Below are 17,283 nucleotides of genomic sequence, written 5' to 3' on the forward strand. Positions count from 1 at the left end.
AAACCTTTTTACATTTTAATAGAAATCATTATTTTAAAGAATATGTCCTGATATGGTTTCCTCTCTCTCTCTCTCGCGGTTCAAGTGCGTGCGCTGCGTGATGAAAAGACAACAACACGCGCGCATAGGTTGACTTTTTGTAAACAGTTTTGTTGTTTAAATATGATGTTACATTATTGTGCATACATGCTTTATAAGCTGTAAAATAAAAGGTAAAGCCTATTTGTTGTGTTTATGATGCAGATCCAGGTCAGCATCAGCGCTAGTTTGGCATCAACACGTCTGTTAAACAGCAATATTCTTCTTCCATTTTGCTTCTTTGGCAAATGTGTCTGTAGTAGGGATGTAACGGTATCAGAATTTCATGGTACGGTAATACCTCGGTATGAATGTCACGGTACGGTATTTATTGAATCATTTACAGGAAAAAACAAAACTTATGAAAATACTCCAAAAAAGTGCCAAAAGTGTCAATGACATACAAATTAGCCATCTATCTGTAAGCTTTGAAACAGGAACTTCAATTTTAATAACAAAAAATTATTAAACCATGTAAAAAAATAAAGTTTCAATTTAGTAGTGTTGAAAACTCATCACATTCAACATTTAATCACACTCAGCCCATCTACACAGATGAGAGCTCTGCTAGTCGGACTTCTCATCAAGCATCTCCCGCTGGATCTAATCTCACTATATTTATTAAACGGGATATTTCATTTATCTTGTTGTCTTTATCTAACGACATATTCCCTGACTTTGGTCATTGGAATCTATTACTTGTTCTCAGGTAACGTGTTTTGGCTGAGCGCAAAGATAAGTTAATGATTAATGTAACCACGTACATTCTGTATATTGACTGATCGCTTGCCTTTATTTCCTATAATGTATAAACTTATTGTATGTTATACTTTTAAAATGGCCATTATCGATTCTTAAAACTGATACTCAGCAAAAGAGAGGCTGTGTTTCGTATTTTCACTGAAATTGAAAGGAGGCAGTTGTTATCGGCTCCGTTTTGTTATCAATATCCACACAGTGAAGATGACGCTCATCTTATGCAGCACGACGCCTCAACATGTCTGCTGTCTAAGTTGCTAATATTAAAATGAAAATAGGCAGTTCCTTAAATCATGTTTACATTTTATTGTTGAGAAAGTGAAACAAGCCAGGGTGATGTGAATGAAGTTATAAAGTACACTGTTCCCTTTGAAGATTTACCCGTGTCCTCGGTATAATCTGCTTTTCCATATCAAACTGAGAAGAAGAGACTGCAGCCTTGATCAAACTTGCGAAGTCTGAACTTACACAGAGATAATGCAGGACTGAACTGTGCGTGTTAGGCTACTTAATATTCAGGAAAAGCCCCAATCAGAGAGGCGAATGTCTGCAGCCCCGCTTCCGTTTTCAGATGTCTCCGTTTTCCATCATCCACACTGAGACGGAGCAGCAGTTTTCGGCGCTCGAGAACTCCGGCGTAGTGTGGACGGTTGGCGTAACCGTAGCAAAACTTATGCGTTTTCAAACTAAAACGCATTAGTGTAAACAAGGCCTTAGAGTTTTCCAGCTCTTTTCATCCCCGCTTCTAGCAGCACACTCCATTTCCGCATTACTGGATCTGTAGCGACAACAGACCGCAAGGGATGATGGTCAAGCATGGGCTGATGGCAATTGTAGTTTTCGCTATCTCCCGTTCGCTTCATTCGCCTGAGCAAATTTTCTCAGAAGACCTATAGTTTTACCGAGTCATGCGACTTCGGTAATATCGAAAAAAAATAATATTGCGGTATGACGGTATTTACAATACCGTTACATCCCTAGTCTGTAGGCACGGGTTATACGTTGTCGTCCCGCAAGTTAAGTATGCCTTGCAGTTAAACAAGGGGCCGAAAACGAGGCGCACCTCACTGCCTTTATGTTGACAAGGAAAAAAGAAGAGAGGACCGCGCTTCTTCTCATGAAACGACTGAATCAGCAGGGTATCGATTGTGTCTGTGTTGTTACAATTGTAATATTTAATAATATATAATAAATTGATATTCAAGATTTGTATATTCATCCAGCTCTGGATAACTTAAAACAGCGATTAGACCTTCAGAGCGGCAATAATGCGTCCTGAAGTAAAGCGAAACGGCTATAAACTCTAGCAAGATAGAGTGATTATATGCAGAGCCATATTCCTTTATCTTTAAATAAAGTATAACTATAGAAACTGTGTTCATCTTAACTGAAAGCTTCGTCGTGTTTTCTGGCCTCACGCATCGCGCACCTGTCAGTCAGTCAGCACGTAACGCCAAAGGGTTAAACAGACTATACGGTTACAGAAAAGTTTGCGTTATAATCCACTTACCTTTTAATACATTTTGATGCGATTATAATCCGCTATTAAAAACAACAACAATAACTGAATGTTTTGAATGGATAATGTAGCCGTGGCGGGATGCATTTTGGTCCCCGCCATGGAAGAATGAATGTAGCGGAAACCATGCTCTTTAAAACTTCTCTGTAGTTGTCTTGACAACACAAACTGCTGCTCTGGGATGAGCCGCGAGCAAAAGATGCCCCTCTTAACGCAAAGGCGCATTCAATCGGCCCCTTATGCAGCCAAACTAAAAATATATCAAATAATATGTTTCATGGTTTAACTGATAGCATTAATCGGTTACAAACGCACCCTTTTGGTTAACGGTTAATCGATGATATTGAGCATCCCTAGTATTAATATAATTGAACTGTTCAAGCTTTCAGATATACTTGTGAAATTGTTTCTAAAACTGGCCAACATCTGTGGTGGATGTTTGTTATGCAAGTCTTCAGGTATGTTCTTTTTTCTTCTTTTTTTGATGATGATGATGATGAAATGCTAATACACTCTCAGTAATTGTGCTAAAGCTGGGGCTTTTCAAAGTTTGTGTTTGTATGTAAAGCTCCACATTAGTATCTTAAAACCAAAACCTAAAGTGTACATATTGCACTCAAAAATACAACCATGTTCTCTTTTAACCCCTTGAAACATCATGGCAGTTTGTGTTCCTTTATTTTTTTCTAGGGATGCACCGATACCATTTTTTTTGGAACCGATCCGATCTCGATACAAAAAATTCTGAGCATTGATTAATACAGATCTGATACTGTGCTGTTTTTTTTTCTAAGCATAATACAGTTTCTATAGCTCTGGTGATAAACTCAAATGATAAATCTTCTTTTGTAAAAATAACAGACCTATAGGCTGACTGTATATGACAAACACACAATCTAACTAAACATGATGCTTGCTATAAACTATAGGCTACATTATTTGAGCATTCATTATGACATTGATATATGTTGTGGTCCAGCTTATGTTTCCTTTTTTGAGTGAGATGGAGAAAGTTTAAAACAAGGTCCACTTAAATGCTTCAGCGCCAAAACACAAACTGGTCTGTTGAATAAAGTTTTAATATAATTAAAATGACAGCAAAATATTCACAGTTTCAGAATAGCCTATATTAGGCTACATCATGTTTAGTTAATGACAAGTTCAGTGAATGACAATCCATACTGCTCCTGTCAGTTTCACTTTTATTAATATAATCAACTACTTTGACCACAATAAGCCAGGCTTTACTAACTATTGGCAGCACTTAAAGTATTCCCGTCAGAAGAAGAAACTCAATCGGACACTTTCAAAAACTGAGCAGCACAAAGAGGATAAATCAGTGTGTTGATGATCTGTCCAATGTATTATTAAGCTTTTTCTAATTCAAAGTTTCAGGTAGGCCTACTTTGTGTGTGAATACCTTGCAATTAGGGCTGGGTATCGACCGAATCGTCTTGCTACTATCGAGTATCGAAAAATTCTTTTGCGTTCGGTACCAAATTTCGATACTCAAGGGTATAATCTTGTCAACGTCAGTGAGCTAGAAAATCTGAGCCATCCTTAACGTGACCGGGTCAAATGCTGGTGATTGACTGCAGCAAGGCTGTCTTGAAAATCAGTAGTTTACGACGGTTACGCGCACTCACTCAGAGCTTGTCAAATGTGAGGCTGTAATGCGTACACTACTACTCTTTAAAGCATAGCATACATTTAATGCAAAGGATGTTTAAGTAATCAAAAGTATGGCTACATTATGCAAAGATTGACGGCAACAGCGCACGATGCAATATCTGTAAAGTTATCGCGACCAAGACTGGCAACACGTCAAATATGATAAAACACCTGACACAGGGTCCCCGCGGGGTCTTAAAAAGTGTTAAAGTCTTAAAATAAAAAAATCGAAATTTATGGCTTTAAAAAGTCTTAAATTTGCTGTTCTAGGTCTTAAATATTTTTGCACAGGTCTTTATTTTTGTTTTTATTGCTAGGTCTTTGGGGTGTTGTAGTTCTTTATTTCACTAGTCCAATTGTAATTTGCATTACAACTACAAAAAGGTCAACTTTCAATAGCCAATCAGCTTTCTGATATTAAACCCAGTGCGCGCGGCAAATGTGACATCATCGCTGTGTTTGCGGAAGTTCGCTTTGAGTGCACGCAACATGATTTCACTGACAAATGTCGCAAGTACAGTTTTATAAGTAAGAAGTGCTGTAATACGAGAGAGCGAATCTCTGCTCGCGCGCCGGTTTCCTTTTGTTCATGGACAAAACTGCTTGCGAGCTCTCAAAACACTGGCTGCTCACGTGCGAATGATCTGCTCTCGCTCAGTCAGACTCCTTTCGTGCTTTTGCTCTCCAAAGAAGCTTCAGCATACTGTAGTTGTGTTACAATAGCAACTATAGAATTACCACAACAGAGTAATTGAAGTACTTTACAAAACACTTTACAGCAGACACTAGTTCACTTTATTTTAGTGATAAAATGGGATTGATAGTAGCATTTATTTAAAGAGTGAATAGTACAGTAAGCTATAATACCTAAAATACCTAATTTATACCTATTATTACCTATTTTCTATCACGGTTACATTTCTGCTTGCCAGAATGACCAATAATTATTGGCTAGAAATTGCAACAGCCATCGGAAAGTAGGAAAGTTTTTGTAAAACTTTGGAAAAACCTGAGGGATAAGTTTGTTAAAACAACAAAAAAAGAGGCCCCCAAAAACATCTTCAATGATAATGATTATCTTTTTATTCGTCTGATTTTACTTTCTGTTTTTTTGGAGCGCCGCCTGTCATTAAAAAAAAATATCTCAATGGTGAACGTGTCAAGTATAAAAGCCTTAATCTGTTTTGTGAGTTGTGCGATGCGGTGCCAGGTGAAAGTATAAATCTGCATAAGATGTTTGTTTTTTCTGTAGTTCAACGGTGCATTTAATCTGACTTTACCACTGTTCAATTTAAATAACTTTGTTTTACCCCTAATTTAATGCTTTTACATTTTCTCTCGCGTGTTTTTGATATTGCGATATAGGTCTTAAATGTAATACTTAATGGTCCTAAAAAGGTCGTAAAAGGTCTTAAATTTGACATTATGATATCTGCAGAGTCCCCATGACAGTACACAGAATTAATTTACGAGCAGAAAGTTGCTCCGACGCAGTCATTATCTTCATCCTCTTAGTATTTTCCTGACTCAGGGCCTCCAACAACGTGCCCACCACAACTGTAGTCTTCCATGACTGATGAGTATAACTGCGCGATGGTTGGGGCTCCGAAAGGCAAACAGACATACAAAATCAGTTTTTAGCACTTCTTGCTTGTGTACCGTTAAAGCTAAGGCCCAGATTACACTACCAGTTAAATGTGACCCAATTCCGATTTTTTTTGCTTAAACTTGTGACAATGTGGTGCTTCTCCGCGGTTTAATGGTGTGGAAGAGAGAGCGTGTGTGGATATTCCGACGTGGGAAAAAACAACAACAACAGAGGAAACATGGAGGACGGTGGTCAGTCGCCATTATTTGCTCCCACTAGACCTGAGATCTCTCTCGTACCACAAATTCCTCTCAGTGGTGTAGGACATCATACAGCATATAAACAATAAGCGCTAGCTGCGATGCAGGCCCTTCCCCACCTCCTTCGCCTCAAAATCATTTTAAAGTTGGGCAAATTCATGTTGTAATTTTTACGCTATTAACGTTATCAATGCACGCACTGCGGGCTACACATAGAACAACTTTATTCCCTTTAACACCAGTGCGCACACAGGCTACATCTTACACACACACACACATCAGGGCCGTACCATTACATAAACTGCGTGGGGGTAAATCTGGACTGAACCATTTGCTGCTTATACTACACCACATATTTCGTAGAGCTAAAAAGAAAATTTATTCCATCGTGGCTAGTGTGGCACAGATGCTAGGACCCGCCTTTATGCATGCATCATAGGTTGTATGGCAAGTGTAAACGCATGAATTCGATATGGGTCACAATTAAAAGAACGTGTAAACGGACAGACAAAAAAATCTGAATTGGGCATCAAGACCTGACAGTGTGAACGGGGCCTAAGTTTGTGCGGGGAAAATGTATTCATTCTTTTTTTGGACCTAATGTATGCTGTGCAGCGTTATGTACTGATCCGATGGCTTTAAATACCTAGCTAAATTGATACTAAAATGCTTTAAGGTTAACGGTAAATGATAAAGTTTACCTCACATTAAACTTGTCTTATTTAAATGTCCTTATCCTTGGCTGCATTAACAGTTTAGCTTTCAAGTTTTCTTCACATTAATGTTATAGTCTGCTCCTGCTGACCCTGGAATTAGGATACCATCAAGTGATAATCCATTGCACTGGCAGAAAAATGAACAAGGAAAGGAAAGATGAATGCCACAGGGCCGTTACAAATTTTATTGTTAAAAGTTTGCTGCCTTTTTCTCCTGTGGAGGCTTCATGGTGGAGCTAAGAACAGTAAGCTGTAAATGATGTTGTAATATTATTACCATTTAGGCTGTTGGCCATGTTTGTAGGTAGTCTCTTAACCTAGATAATTTTTAAATCTTTTTATAGTAAGCAACAATGATAAAATAATGCTAATGTTACTTTTTTGTGTTTGATGATGTCAAATATAGGGAGATGATAAGCACTTTAAACCCCAGAAATCAGTCCCCCAGCCGAGACATGCTCTCAAATACCCTCATACCTGCAGTTGAAAAAGAAAATATCAAGAAAGAGTTGCAAGATGTGAGAGATGTGGCTGTGACTGCTGATGGCTGGATCAGCATTGCACAGGACCACTACCTGACAGTGTCACTTCACTTTGTCAGAGAGGGTTCCATGAAAGAGAGGGTCCTACATACAAGGGCAGTATACACATCCCAGACAGGGGACATTTTAGCAGAAGAGATAAGAGATATTCTTGATGAATTTAATATAAAGGATAGAGTAGTTGCTGTGACAATGCAGCAAACATGGATGTAGCAGTAAAAAGAGATGAGTATTAAAAAAATTGGCTGCTTTGCTCACACTCTCAATATTGCTGCTCAGAAGCTTTCCACAATTACCTCAGTCTCACAGTGGGCAGGAAGGATCAGAGCAATGGTGGTGTGGCTGAAAAGATCCACCCTGGCTAAACCTATCCTTAAAGAGAAGCAGCATCTTCTCGGTAGGTAGAAATCAGAATAGATGAACCTTAGTGCAAAACTCTTTGGCCAAATAGTTAATAAAAATCCTTTGCTAAATCATGCAGTAAAACATTTCTGCAAATAAACAGCCACTTTGATAACCACACAAACACAAACATAAATTTCTCTTTCCCATTTTAGGTCTTCCAGAACATGCTGTCATCCTTGATGTGAAAACAAGGTGGAATAGCTTATTCCTCATGGTGGAGCGATTCCTAGAGCAGTTCTCTGCCTTCCAGGCCACCTCCATGGACCATCGTCTTAAGAAATTAATGGACAAGGACAGGTAAAAACTCTGTTCTCATTTTAAATGCTTATTCAATTTTCAGTGTAAACGATTTTGCTCATGAATCTATAGTCCAGCTAATGAATCTGATCATATTTTACAGACTGCAGAGAATTTCTGATGAGGATTTTAGAAAAGCAGAAGAGTTTGTCAAAATTACAAAGATACTTTACACGTCAACCCTCTGCGTCTCTGCTGAAAGGAGCCAAAACTTGGGTCAGATTCTGCCTATCTTAAATAAGCTCCAGCACCACTTCACAGTGAATAAAGAGGACTCCTCCTTCACAAAGACCATCAAGGACCCTATCTGGAATGACCTCTCAAAAAGATACCAGGGGTGCAGTGTAATCCTGCTGAATTTGCTCTTGTTTTCATTAGAATTATTCAGTGATTGACTCAGTGTTTTTGTCTTGAATATCAGATGGAGGAGGGCACAGCCTTGCATCCCAGATTCAAGTCAAAAGTGACAAATGAAGTGTGGACCAGACTGAAGGAGGAGCTAATGAAAAGGACCTTAGAACAGGTGTTACTTCATATTGGTAATATTCTACTTCACTTGAATTGTAGATCAATATGTGTTGTGGTAAATATTGACTTCTCATTAATTACAAATTATCAGACCAGAGGTTTTGAATATCAGAAAATAGACTTTATTCTCCATAATAAAGCCGAGAAAGAGCAGAGCAGACCCCAGAGCTTTCTGAAGTCTCTCCTGGACACCTTCTAAAGTTTCAGTGTGTTTGTTACAATTTTTATACAGGATTATTTGACACACCCCTAAGTCTCTTTTTAACTCTTGACCATTTTTGAATAGGTTTTTAGTCTAAGGGGTCCTGCTTTTCTTGGCTCTCAGCCCACTAGCTCATGTCAACAGAGATGTTACAGGTCTATGTCAGTAAAGTATAGATGCAACTTATGCAAAGGAACTAAGTGTTTACATACATTGTCATGATAGGATAATAACTTGATAATATGTTACTCATTCTAACTTCTGACACATATAGCTTCATACAAGTATTTAACATAAATAATCAGTGCTTTACATATTCAGTTATTCTACACAATCAGTCACTCAGCCTTCTCCTAGTGTTGCTCCTGTGCAGGCATACTCATCTTACACAGACATATCACTGTATTTTTAACACAGGCCGGCATGTTTGCTGCAAACACTACATACATTTTGAGAAGAGAAAATTAACTGCTTTACACTTAGAAAATACTTCATACAGAGAGAATAAAATCTTCTTCAATCCCTCCTCTTAAGACTTTAGTCTTAATATTATTGTCTTTTAACCCCAAAGTGCAATTTCATAATCCAGTTCTCTTAATTACCTCTATCTAGTGACTGATATTAGCCACATAGCTGTTATCAATTGACTAGATTATGCCACTGTACTTTGACAGAAGTCCAGCCAAACATCTTCCCTTTTACTTTTGATTTGAAGGAAGTAAAAGACTGTACTCTGTTTTTCTCTTAACACATCAAAGACAACAATGTTTTAAGCATAAGTATTCAGTTGGTTCAGTGCTAGCTGCTAGTTTTCACACTCATGTAGAATATACTGAAGTGATATTATATATAGGTACCATGAAAGCAATATGCAAACAAAATCAATATGCAAACGTAAAAAGCATCAAATGTTGATCTTGATCTTTGCTCATCCTTGTTTCTCTTATTCCAAGCTATCAGCATCTTCATTAGACTTTGAAAAGTTGTTAATGGAGATGTGTGGTTGAGAGTCTGAGTTTTGAAATCTGCAGTTGTGCATTCATCATCCCTTGACTTGTGGCACTTCTGTATGTGGTATTCAGGCACATTATCAGAATCATGATAATTTTCTTTGTTTCTTTGTTTTTTTCTTTGTTCTGATAAACTCTTGCTTCCACACGTGGCACTTAGTAGTTTAGAGCTTTGGAATATTCAGGCTCCTCTGTTTCCAGTCAGCTTTCCCTTGCTGGAGTTGTTCCCTTTCGCTCCTTTGAGGCATTGGTACCTCATCAATGGCATCCACTTTGGCAGCTGTTGGATTTGCCCTCATCCAGATATGGTCCTTTCCTCCTGAGCTCTCCAGAGCATCCACAGATAGACTCGATCAGCTGGACCAATTGGACCTTATATCTCTGCTCTCTCACATGGCTCCTTTCTGGTTTCCTGCACAGATATCGCTATGCACATGGCAATTAATTGTTTCTTTATTAAAGTCCCTACTGCATTAGACATCTTTGCAAACCATTCCAAGAGGTTATGTGCAAGGTTATAGGTGAGATTATATGCCAGGTTTTATGCAAAGTTTCATGTGGTTTCTTGCAAGGGTCATGCTGTTTCTTGCAAGGTTTCTTTCAAGGTTTCTTTCAAGGGTCGACCCAATAGCAGTTCATGCGATGTGGTGTTAGATGCTTGTTTCTGTCAGTTTCCATGCCATCACTCACCAATGCACTTGTAAACACATTAATCCCATTAAGTTTATTATTTTCACATATTTCATTGAGGGTTGGTCTTGATGGATCATCTTCATCTCTTTCAGCCATTTCTGGTAACTGAGCATAATACAATTACTCTCTCTTTTGTTTTATTCATAATTTTTCATACTCCTTTAGATGTTTTTATTTATTTATCACTCATTAACTTCATGATTACTTTATGAATGCAAACCCATTATGAACTTATTTCTGAAGGCATTTCAAAATTTAGGAAATACTTCTCTTGTCACAGATGTAATAAATATCCCTGCTTCATAATCTGCTCCTGATGCTACCTCTAATCATCTACTCATCATAGTTTCTCAACTGTGCTTGTTTACAGAATAATTCTCTATCCAGTCAACACTAAAAACAGTCATCATCTCACTGTTTGGAGCAATGGTCTCCACTCAAGTCTTTTAATTGAACTAGAGCTCTGTGAAGCTGTAGATAATTCAATCATCCACATATTGTGACAGTGTCCATACAATGATCTTCTCCCTTATTATAACCCTTTATGCATTCTGGTGTATACAGTATATGCTAGTCATCAAGCTACACGAGTACAAATAAGTTTCTACCCTCCTCTGATAGTTACCTAAAATAAACTCAATAGAAATCAAACCACTTAAAATATTTACCATCCAAAAGGACATACAGATGTTACTACTTCAATGTGTTCCTTGTGCCGCCATTCATACCGCGGCGACGGCGGTACTTGATGCGCCAGCAGCATTTGACCGCTGGGTGGCACTTTAACCACAGATATTCAGCTTTGCCTTTTCACAATGCTAAACAGACTGTTCTGTAGGCGTAGCTTACTGTATGTGATGTGATGTGTTCAATTAAAATATAATTTTAATTTAGTTTTTCTGGTAATAGACATGCTCTTACACTATACTATGCTGTAGAAAAGATACATGGTGAGAAGTCAAAAAGCAAATATAAGAATTAAGTTATTAGCCTTCAGTGCCCGATTAAATTGCGTTGGGGTGAAAATAATGTTTTGATTTCTTTGACTATCATGGCAATGTTATAATCTCAAATCTTAAACGTGCGCATATAAAAAACAGCAAAATAATATAGATTATCCTGCCGGTAGAGCACATCACCTCACAGTTGTGAACTTGCGATCACCTCAACTTACATTTAAATTTTGTTTACCTGGTTTATTGTAAACTTATTAAGTGCAAAGAGGATTCGTTTTGGAAAATAGAATTGAAGAAATGAAAGACAACTAAAATGAAAGCACAAAAATTCAGTACAAATAATTAGTCTTAAATAAATAAATAAATAAATAAATAAATAAAGCAGTCTTTTAGTCTAAATATAGAGAGATGTAGTGTTTGCTGTTTTGATAGAACTAAGACTAGACATGTTCATTTATATTTTTAATTTACGTTTTTATTTACATTTTCGTTGTTGATTATAATTACGATCTCATTTTATGTTTCAATTATAGTACATAATAATAATAAACGAATAATGAAAATAAATGAATAATGAAAATAGGACATAAATTAAGTCTGGCAGGTTTATTTTTAATAATTTAGTTTCAGTTCCGTTTTTTGTTTCAAAACGTCAATGTTCTGCTTTAAAGTATAACTGTTGTTTTGTTTTGTTTTTTTACTTAATGGCTCAGTATGTTTTGTATTTTAATTTCATATTCAGTCACCTTGCATATGCGTGTGAAATATAATGCCGCATAACCGCGGAAAAAGAAGAAAAGGCTGTCAGTTAAAGCTAATTAATCAAAATTAGCTATATTAAAATACAGCATTTATGTTAATACAGGCAGAGTGTGAACAAACTAAGGCTAAGCTATGTGCTTGCCTTTTAATGCATTTAAAAATATTTGCAGCCTTTTTATAGGCTACAGGCAACTGGTGTATAATAATGGTTTTTTTTTTTTTTTTGTATGGTAAAGGACAATGCACATTATGTTATTGATGTAAACTTAGGCTAAAACTTACCATTGATAAACGTGACCTACCTCAAGCAGATCACTTAAAGTGTAATAAAAATAATGTTGCCGCAGGACATAAATGAACTCCCGCAAGTTTATTTTCAATAATTTAGTTTCAGTACTATTAATTTTTTTCTCAAAACGTCAATAGCACCTTCAATAATCTAAACATTAAAGATGGACCGCAAGATGTGTTGAGTGGCTATGTGGTGAAGAACGATGGCAAAGCTAAGTGTGATTATTGTAATAAACTAATAAGTTATAAAGCAGAGTCCCGACCAACAGGACTAAGCATATGCGGTTGGCTCATTCTTCACGAATATAGAATTAAAATTATGGCGCGTTAGGTTCATTGTGCATCCCGCAGGTGCAACCAACAAGGGTTGTGCATTTGAGTTTAACTTTTTGAGCGTTATAAGCAACTCGTTGTTAGTTTTTATTTAAATATATCGAGCCGTAACTAAGCAGCGCATTCTCTCCGCCTCCTCGTTTATAACCAGCTGGACACGCCACTGAAGCAGGAGAGACACTCCGTCGTTCATAATCTTAGCTGATGTGTCGGACTCGAAAGAATAATTCAAAGAGGAATGTTCTTTTAACAGTCCCGATATGTTCAATCTTTTTTTCCCTGTCATTTCTCTTCAGCAAATTATATTTTTAAAGCTGCTTGATTCTTTTAAAACCAAAAGCAGACCCCGGTAATTGGTGTTTTTTCATAAGATACTCCTTTATGAATGTTTTAATTTATGAGTAGTCTTTAATGTGCTTTTTAATAGTTTTATTTTATTCATAGCAGCACCTAAAAAGCGACTAATAACATCAACAAATTAATAAAATAAGTAGCAAATGAGAAATAAATGACAGACAAGTTGATAAAAACAGACATTATCTCTAATTATCAGAATTGCAAGATTAAAACAGCTGAATATAGGCCTAAAATGATCTAGAAAGCAACTACTGCGCGCTGATATTTATTCTTCTTTTTTTCCGAATAACGAACAATTTCAACCGCGGGGAGATACCGACAGCTTGATTTGCAGTATTTTCTAACATGTTAGAAGCGGGCAGCGGACATCAGCTAGCCGTAAAGACGGGCCGGCACAAAAAAAACATGGCTGCCGGTGGAGAAGCGGCTGTGCCCTCAGCAGCTGATTGAGACGGAGCTGCATATCCTAACTGAGTGCACTAAATACTCCGAGATCCGGGAGAAATTCTACCCGATAATCCAACACATACAAAACAACTTTGAGTCCCTGTCGAACAGAACCCATCTTACTGGGGGAGTGTGTGTGCTGCTGTGTGTTCACCCAACAATACCCGCTCCTGTCTCCAACACACAAATACTGGAACTCTTTATGTGGACTTACTTTTGATAATAGGCTACTATTATTACCTTTATCCTGTTTAATGTTATCAAAAATCTATTTTTATTATTATTTTTTTTATTCTATTTTTATTTTTATTAATCTTTTTTTATTATATGTTATTTTCATATTTGTTTTCACTACTGCCCTTTTTGCACTGTCTTGTTTGTGAGACGCGCACTGCTTTGGCAAAACGAATGTACAGTTACTTGTCATGCCAATAAAGCACCTCAAATGTGAAAATAGCCTAGGCAACAAATAACAAATAATAGTCTAATAATAACAAAAAATGCCCTTTTCATTTTCATACAATAGGCCTATGTGTGGGTTTTGACAATATGTGTTTAATTAAGCTATAAAGATCAGATGAAATGCATAGTGAAATATGAAATAAATGTCTCTTTTGCTGAAAATTTAATTAATCTATATATTTATTATTTTAAAAATCAACTCATTTTTGCCCAGAGAAAGAGGCGCGCGGCACTAGCGGACATGGGGTGCTTTTTCAAAAAAAGACGTACAGTAACTTGCAGCTGAACTATGCACAGTTTGGGGAAAAAAGGATATAGTGATGCATGTCCCCCAAAACCCCTAGTTTCTCTGTCGCAGATCCATCATTTGAAGGCAATTCAAATGTACCATCTCTAAAAATAAAAAAGGCCGCTTACGCGGCATTTGTGTTTATTATTACCATATTTTTATTTTATTATTATTAATTTATTCATTCATTCATCATTCATTATTTTTTTTTCGGTTTAGTCCCTTTATTAGTCTGTGATCGCCACAGCGGAATGAACCGTCAACTTATCCAGCATATGTTTTACGCAGTGGATGGCAGGAGGGCCAGCTGGGGCTTCGGGACGGAGTAAAAGGAAAGGCGGAATTTGCCCCGAGTCTGGGAAAGATGGCTTGCCGTAATTACACTAGTTTTTCTATCGCACACATGTGCCAAACACATAAACAAATAAATAAAAAAGGAAAAGAAAACATCTAGACTTATAGGCTGAGGTCTTTTTGCTTATAATCGCCCTTATGTTTCCGTTTTAAATGTAAGGCTGTTGCATAGAATAATACAATTTTAATGTATAAGTGATTTTGCTGCGTCTCCCTTGATGTTTCAATAACGCATAATAATCTACACAAAGACACAGCAGACATAAAGGTTGTGTATGAGAGACCGAGCAAAAGAGCGCTCTCTTCACAGCTCTGTTGATGCTGCTAGCGGCTTCTTTCTTTTTGTTATTTATTTTGCAGATAATACACCATATGAATACAACAGAAAGACATAAAACTTTACAAATTACCTTTTGTAGACTCAAAACAAGTGTCATATCTTGATAAGCCTCAGCCACATTGAAATATAATTTAAAGAATTACATTATCGGATATAATAAAATCGCATTAAATAAATAAACCAATATAAAACAAGCAAAATCAAGCTATAACAGTTTAGGTAGGCCTATATAGCCTACATAAATAAAACCGTTAAAGCCAAATCAAACTTTTATTTTACAAGATATTTTCTTTTAAAAGATTTTAGATATTTTCTAAAAACAATAAACACCAGAGAAGGTTTAGAATATTATTTATAAAGTATTTGGATATGATGATAATAATCAAATTGTGCAAACAGAACATTTTTGGGAACACGTTTCAGGTCTCTCCAGTGCATTTGGGCTGAATGTTTGACTGTGTCTAAATGAGGATGTTATAAAATACATTTTCTACCGAGTTATTAACGGATGCACGATTCCAACAGTCGGGGGACGTTCTGGGGGCTGGGTTTGCGTTACGCGATGCGAGCTATAGACCGACAGTGGAAATGCGACATGATTTCGGTCTCACTGATGCCCATTAACACCTGAAAGACAAGCTTTTGGTTATGAGATGGGGGAAGGGGTATGTCTCCACCCTCAAGTGTTTTCCACAAACATGGTTACACAAAATCCAAAACTCCCGAGGACGGATGGTGTAACCGTAGCAAAACCTATGCGTTTTAAAACCAAACCGCATTAAATATGGGGCCTTATGAAAATGAATGTTTCTATGCACAGCAACTTCTGGACTGAACTACTTGTTATTTAAAATATCTGTATTACGCTCTAGCATTCGCCAAAACGAATTTGTACATAAAAACACCGAACATAGCCTAGCTGAATAGGGTGTTGCCTGCTGAGCCATGACAGCAGCAGACAATTCCGCACGACCATAAAGCCTTCACCCGACAGTTATTTTCTAATATTCACAACGCGAGCCACAACAATAGACATGCCATGCCCATCATCCTTACAGACAACTTCGCTTTAAACTGTATTAAGGTCCCATTTACACTGCACAGCAGTTTTATATAAAACCTTAATGATACATATAACAGGCTACATTTTGATGGTGAAATAACCTTTTAAACGATGGCTTTTTATTTCAGTATTCAAACATTAAATAACGAATGCATCAAGTGAAATAACGAATATGCAAAAACACATGTATATAAATATAAAGGACTATTATAATTAGCAAAATGCTGCTCTATTTATCTTTGTATTTTTATAATTTTATTATTGTTATTTTTAATATTTTGAATTAATTAAAGCTATAGACAAATACTGCTTGACATTTTAGAAAATGTTTTGCGTATACCCAGTACCGAGAACAAACAAACAAAAGCACATGGCTTGTTAATCAATTTAATCAAGCTCTAGCCACGAATAAAATAATAGACTATTATTTTAATATTTTAGACGACGGGTTAGTAATTATACTATAAATGGTTATGTTCAGATCAATGAAATAATAACTTTAATAATTCTGCTTTGCAATTTTTTATTCATTACCAACATCACTAAACCATACATTTGTTTTATAAGTTAACCAAATATTTGCAGAGATTCAGCAGTTTTTTTTCTGACGCGTTTGCCAGTCATGCCAGTCAGTGAAAAAAAAGTAACCGTGGCCCCGTTTGCAGGTATTCAGATTCGATTTTATTAATCTGATTCAACTTTTATTATTTACAGGACATAAAAATGCAATTAAAAGTTTCAAATCAATGTGCATTGTCCTTTACCATGCAAATAAAAAAAAAAAACATTGTTATACACCATAGCCTGTAGCCTATAAAATGGCCGCAAATCTTTTTAAATGCATTAAAAAGCAAGCGCATATTAGCCGTACCTTGAGTTTGTTCACATTCTGCCTGTATTAACATGCATGCTGTATTTTAATATAGCTTATTTCGATGAATTAGCTCTAACTGACAGCTTTTTCTTCTTTTTCAGCGGTTATGCTTGCATTATATTTCACACGCATATGCAAGGTGACTGAAATTGAAATTCAAATACAAAACATACTGAGCCATTAAGTAAAAAAACAAAACAAAACAACAGTTATAGCTACTTTAAAGGAGAACATTGACGTTTTGAAAAAAAAAAAAAAAACTGAACTGAAACTAAATTATTAAAAAATAAACCTGCTAGACTTAATTTATGTCCTGCGGCAAAAAATATTTTTATTATAATCTGCTTAAAATAGGTCAATTTATTTATTTATTTATTTTTTGCTTTTGATGAAGCTGCATTCAACTTAAGCTCAATGTCGGCAATGTCTTTAAATAAATAATATATCTAGGCCTATTTTCATTATTCATTAATTTTCATTATTCGTT

General features: G+C 36.4%; 1 protein-coding gene across 16 annotated transcripts in view; it reads left to right on the top strand.

The window, feature by feature from the left end:
- The window catches only part of LOC137487301 (uncharacterized), a 133,883-nt gene that overhangs the window by 90,546 nt on the left and 26,054 nt on the right, over positions 1 to 17,283 (top strand). For 4 of the 16 annotated variants that reach the window (XR_015511834.1, XR_015511835.1, XR_015511831.1 and 1 more), the window contains exons 1-4: positions 4,699 to 7,530; positions 7,691 to 7,835; positions 7,939 to 8,172; positions 8,257 to 8,358. The exons of 6 other annotated variants lie outside the window; for them this stretch is intronic. Coding sequence is in view for 2 of the 10 variants with exons in the window: in XM_087287576.1 (XP_087143702.1) it covers positions 7,359 to 7,530; positions 7,691 to 7,835; positions 7,939 to 8,230 (609 nt within the window). In the remaining 8 variants the exon portion in view is untranslated. 6 more of the 16 variants (XR_015945055.1, XR_015511833.1, XM_087287577.1 and 3 more) reach the window with 4 other exon arrangements.

Source organism: Danio rerio, chromosome 16, assembly GCF_052040795.2.
Source record: "Danio rerio strain M-AB ecotype USA chromosome 16, GRCz13ab, whole genome shotgun sequence".
Taxonomy (NCBI): domain Eukaryota; kingdom Metazoa; phylum Chordata; class Actinopteri; order Cypriniformes; family Danionidae; genus Danio; species Danio rerio.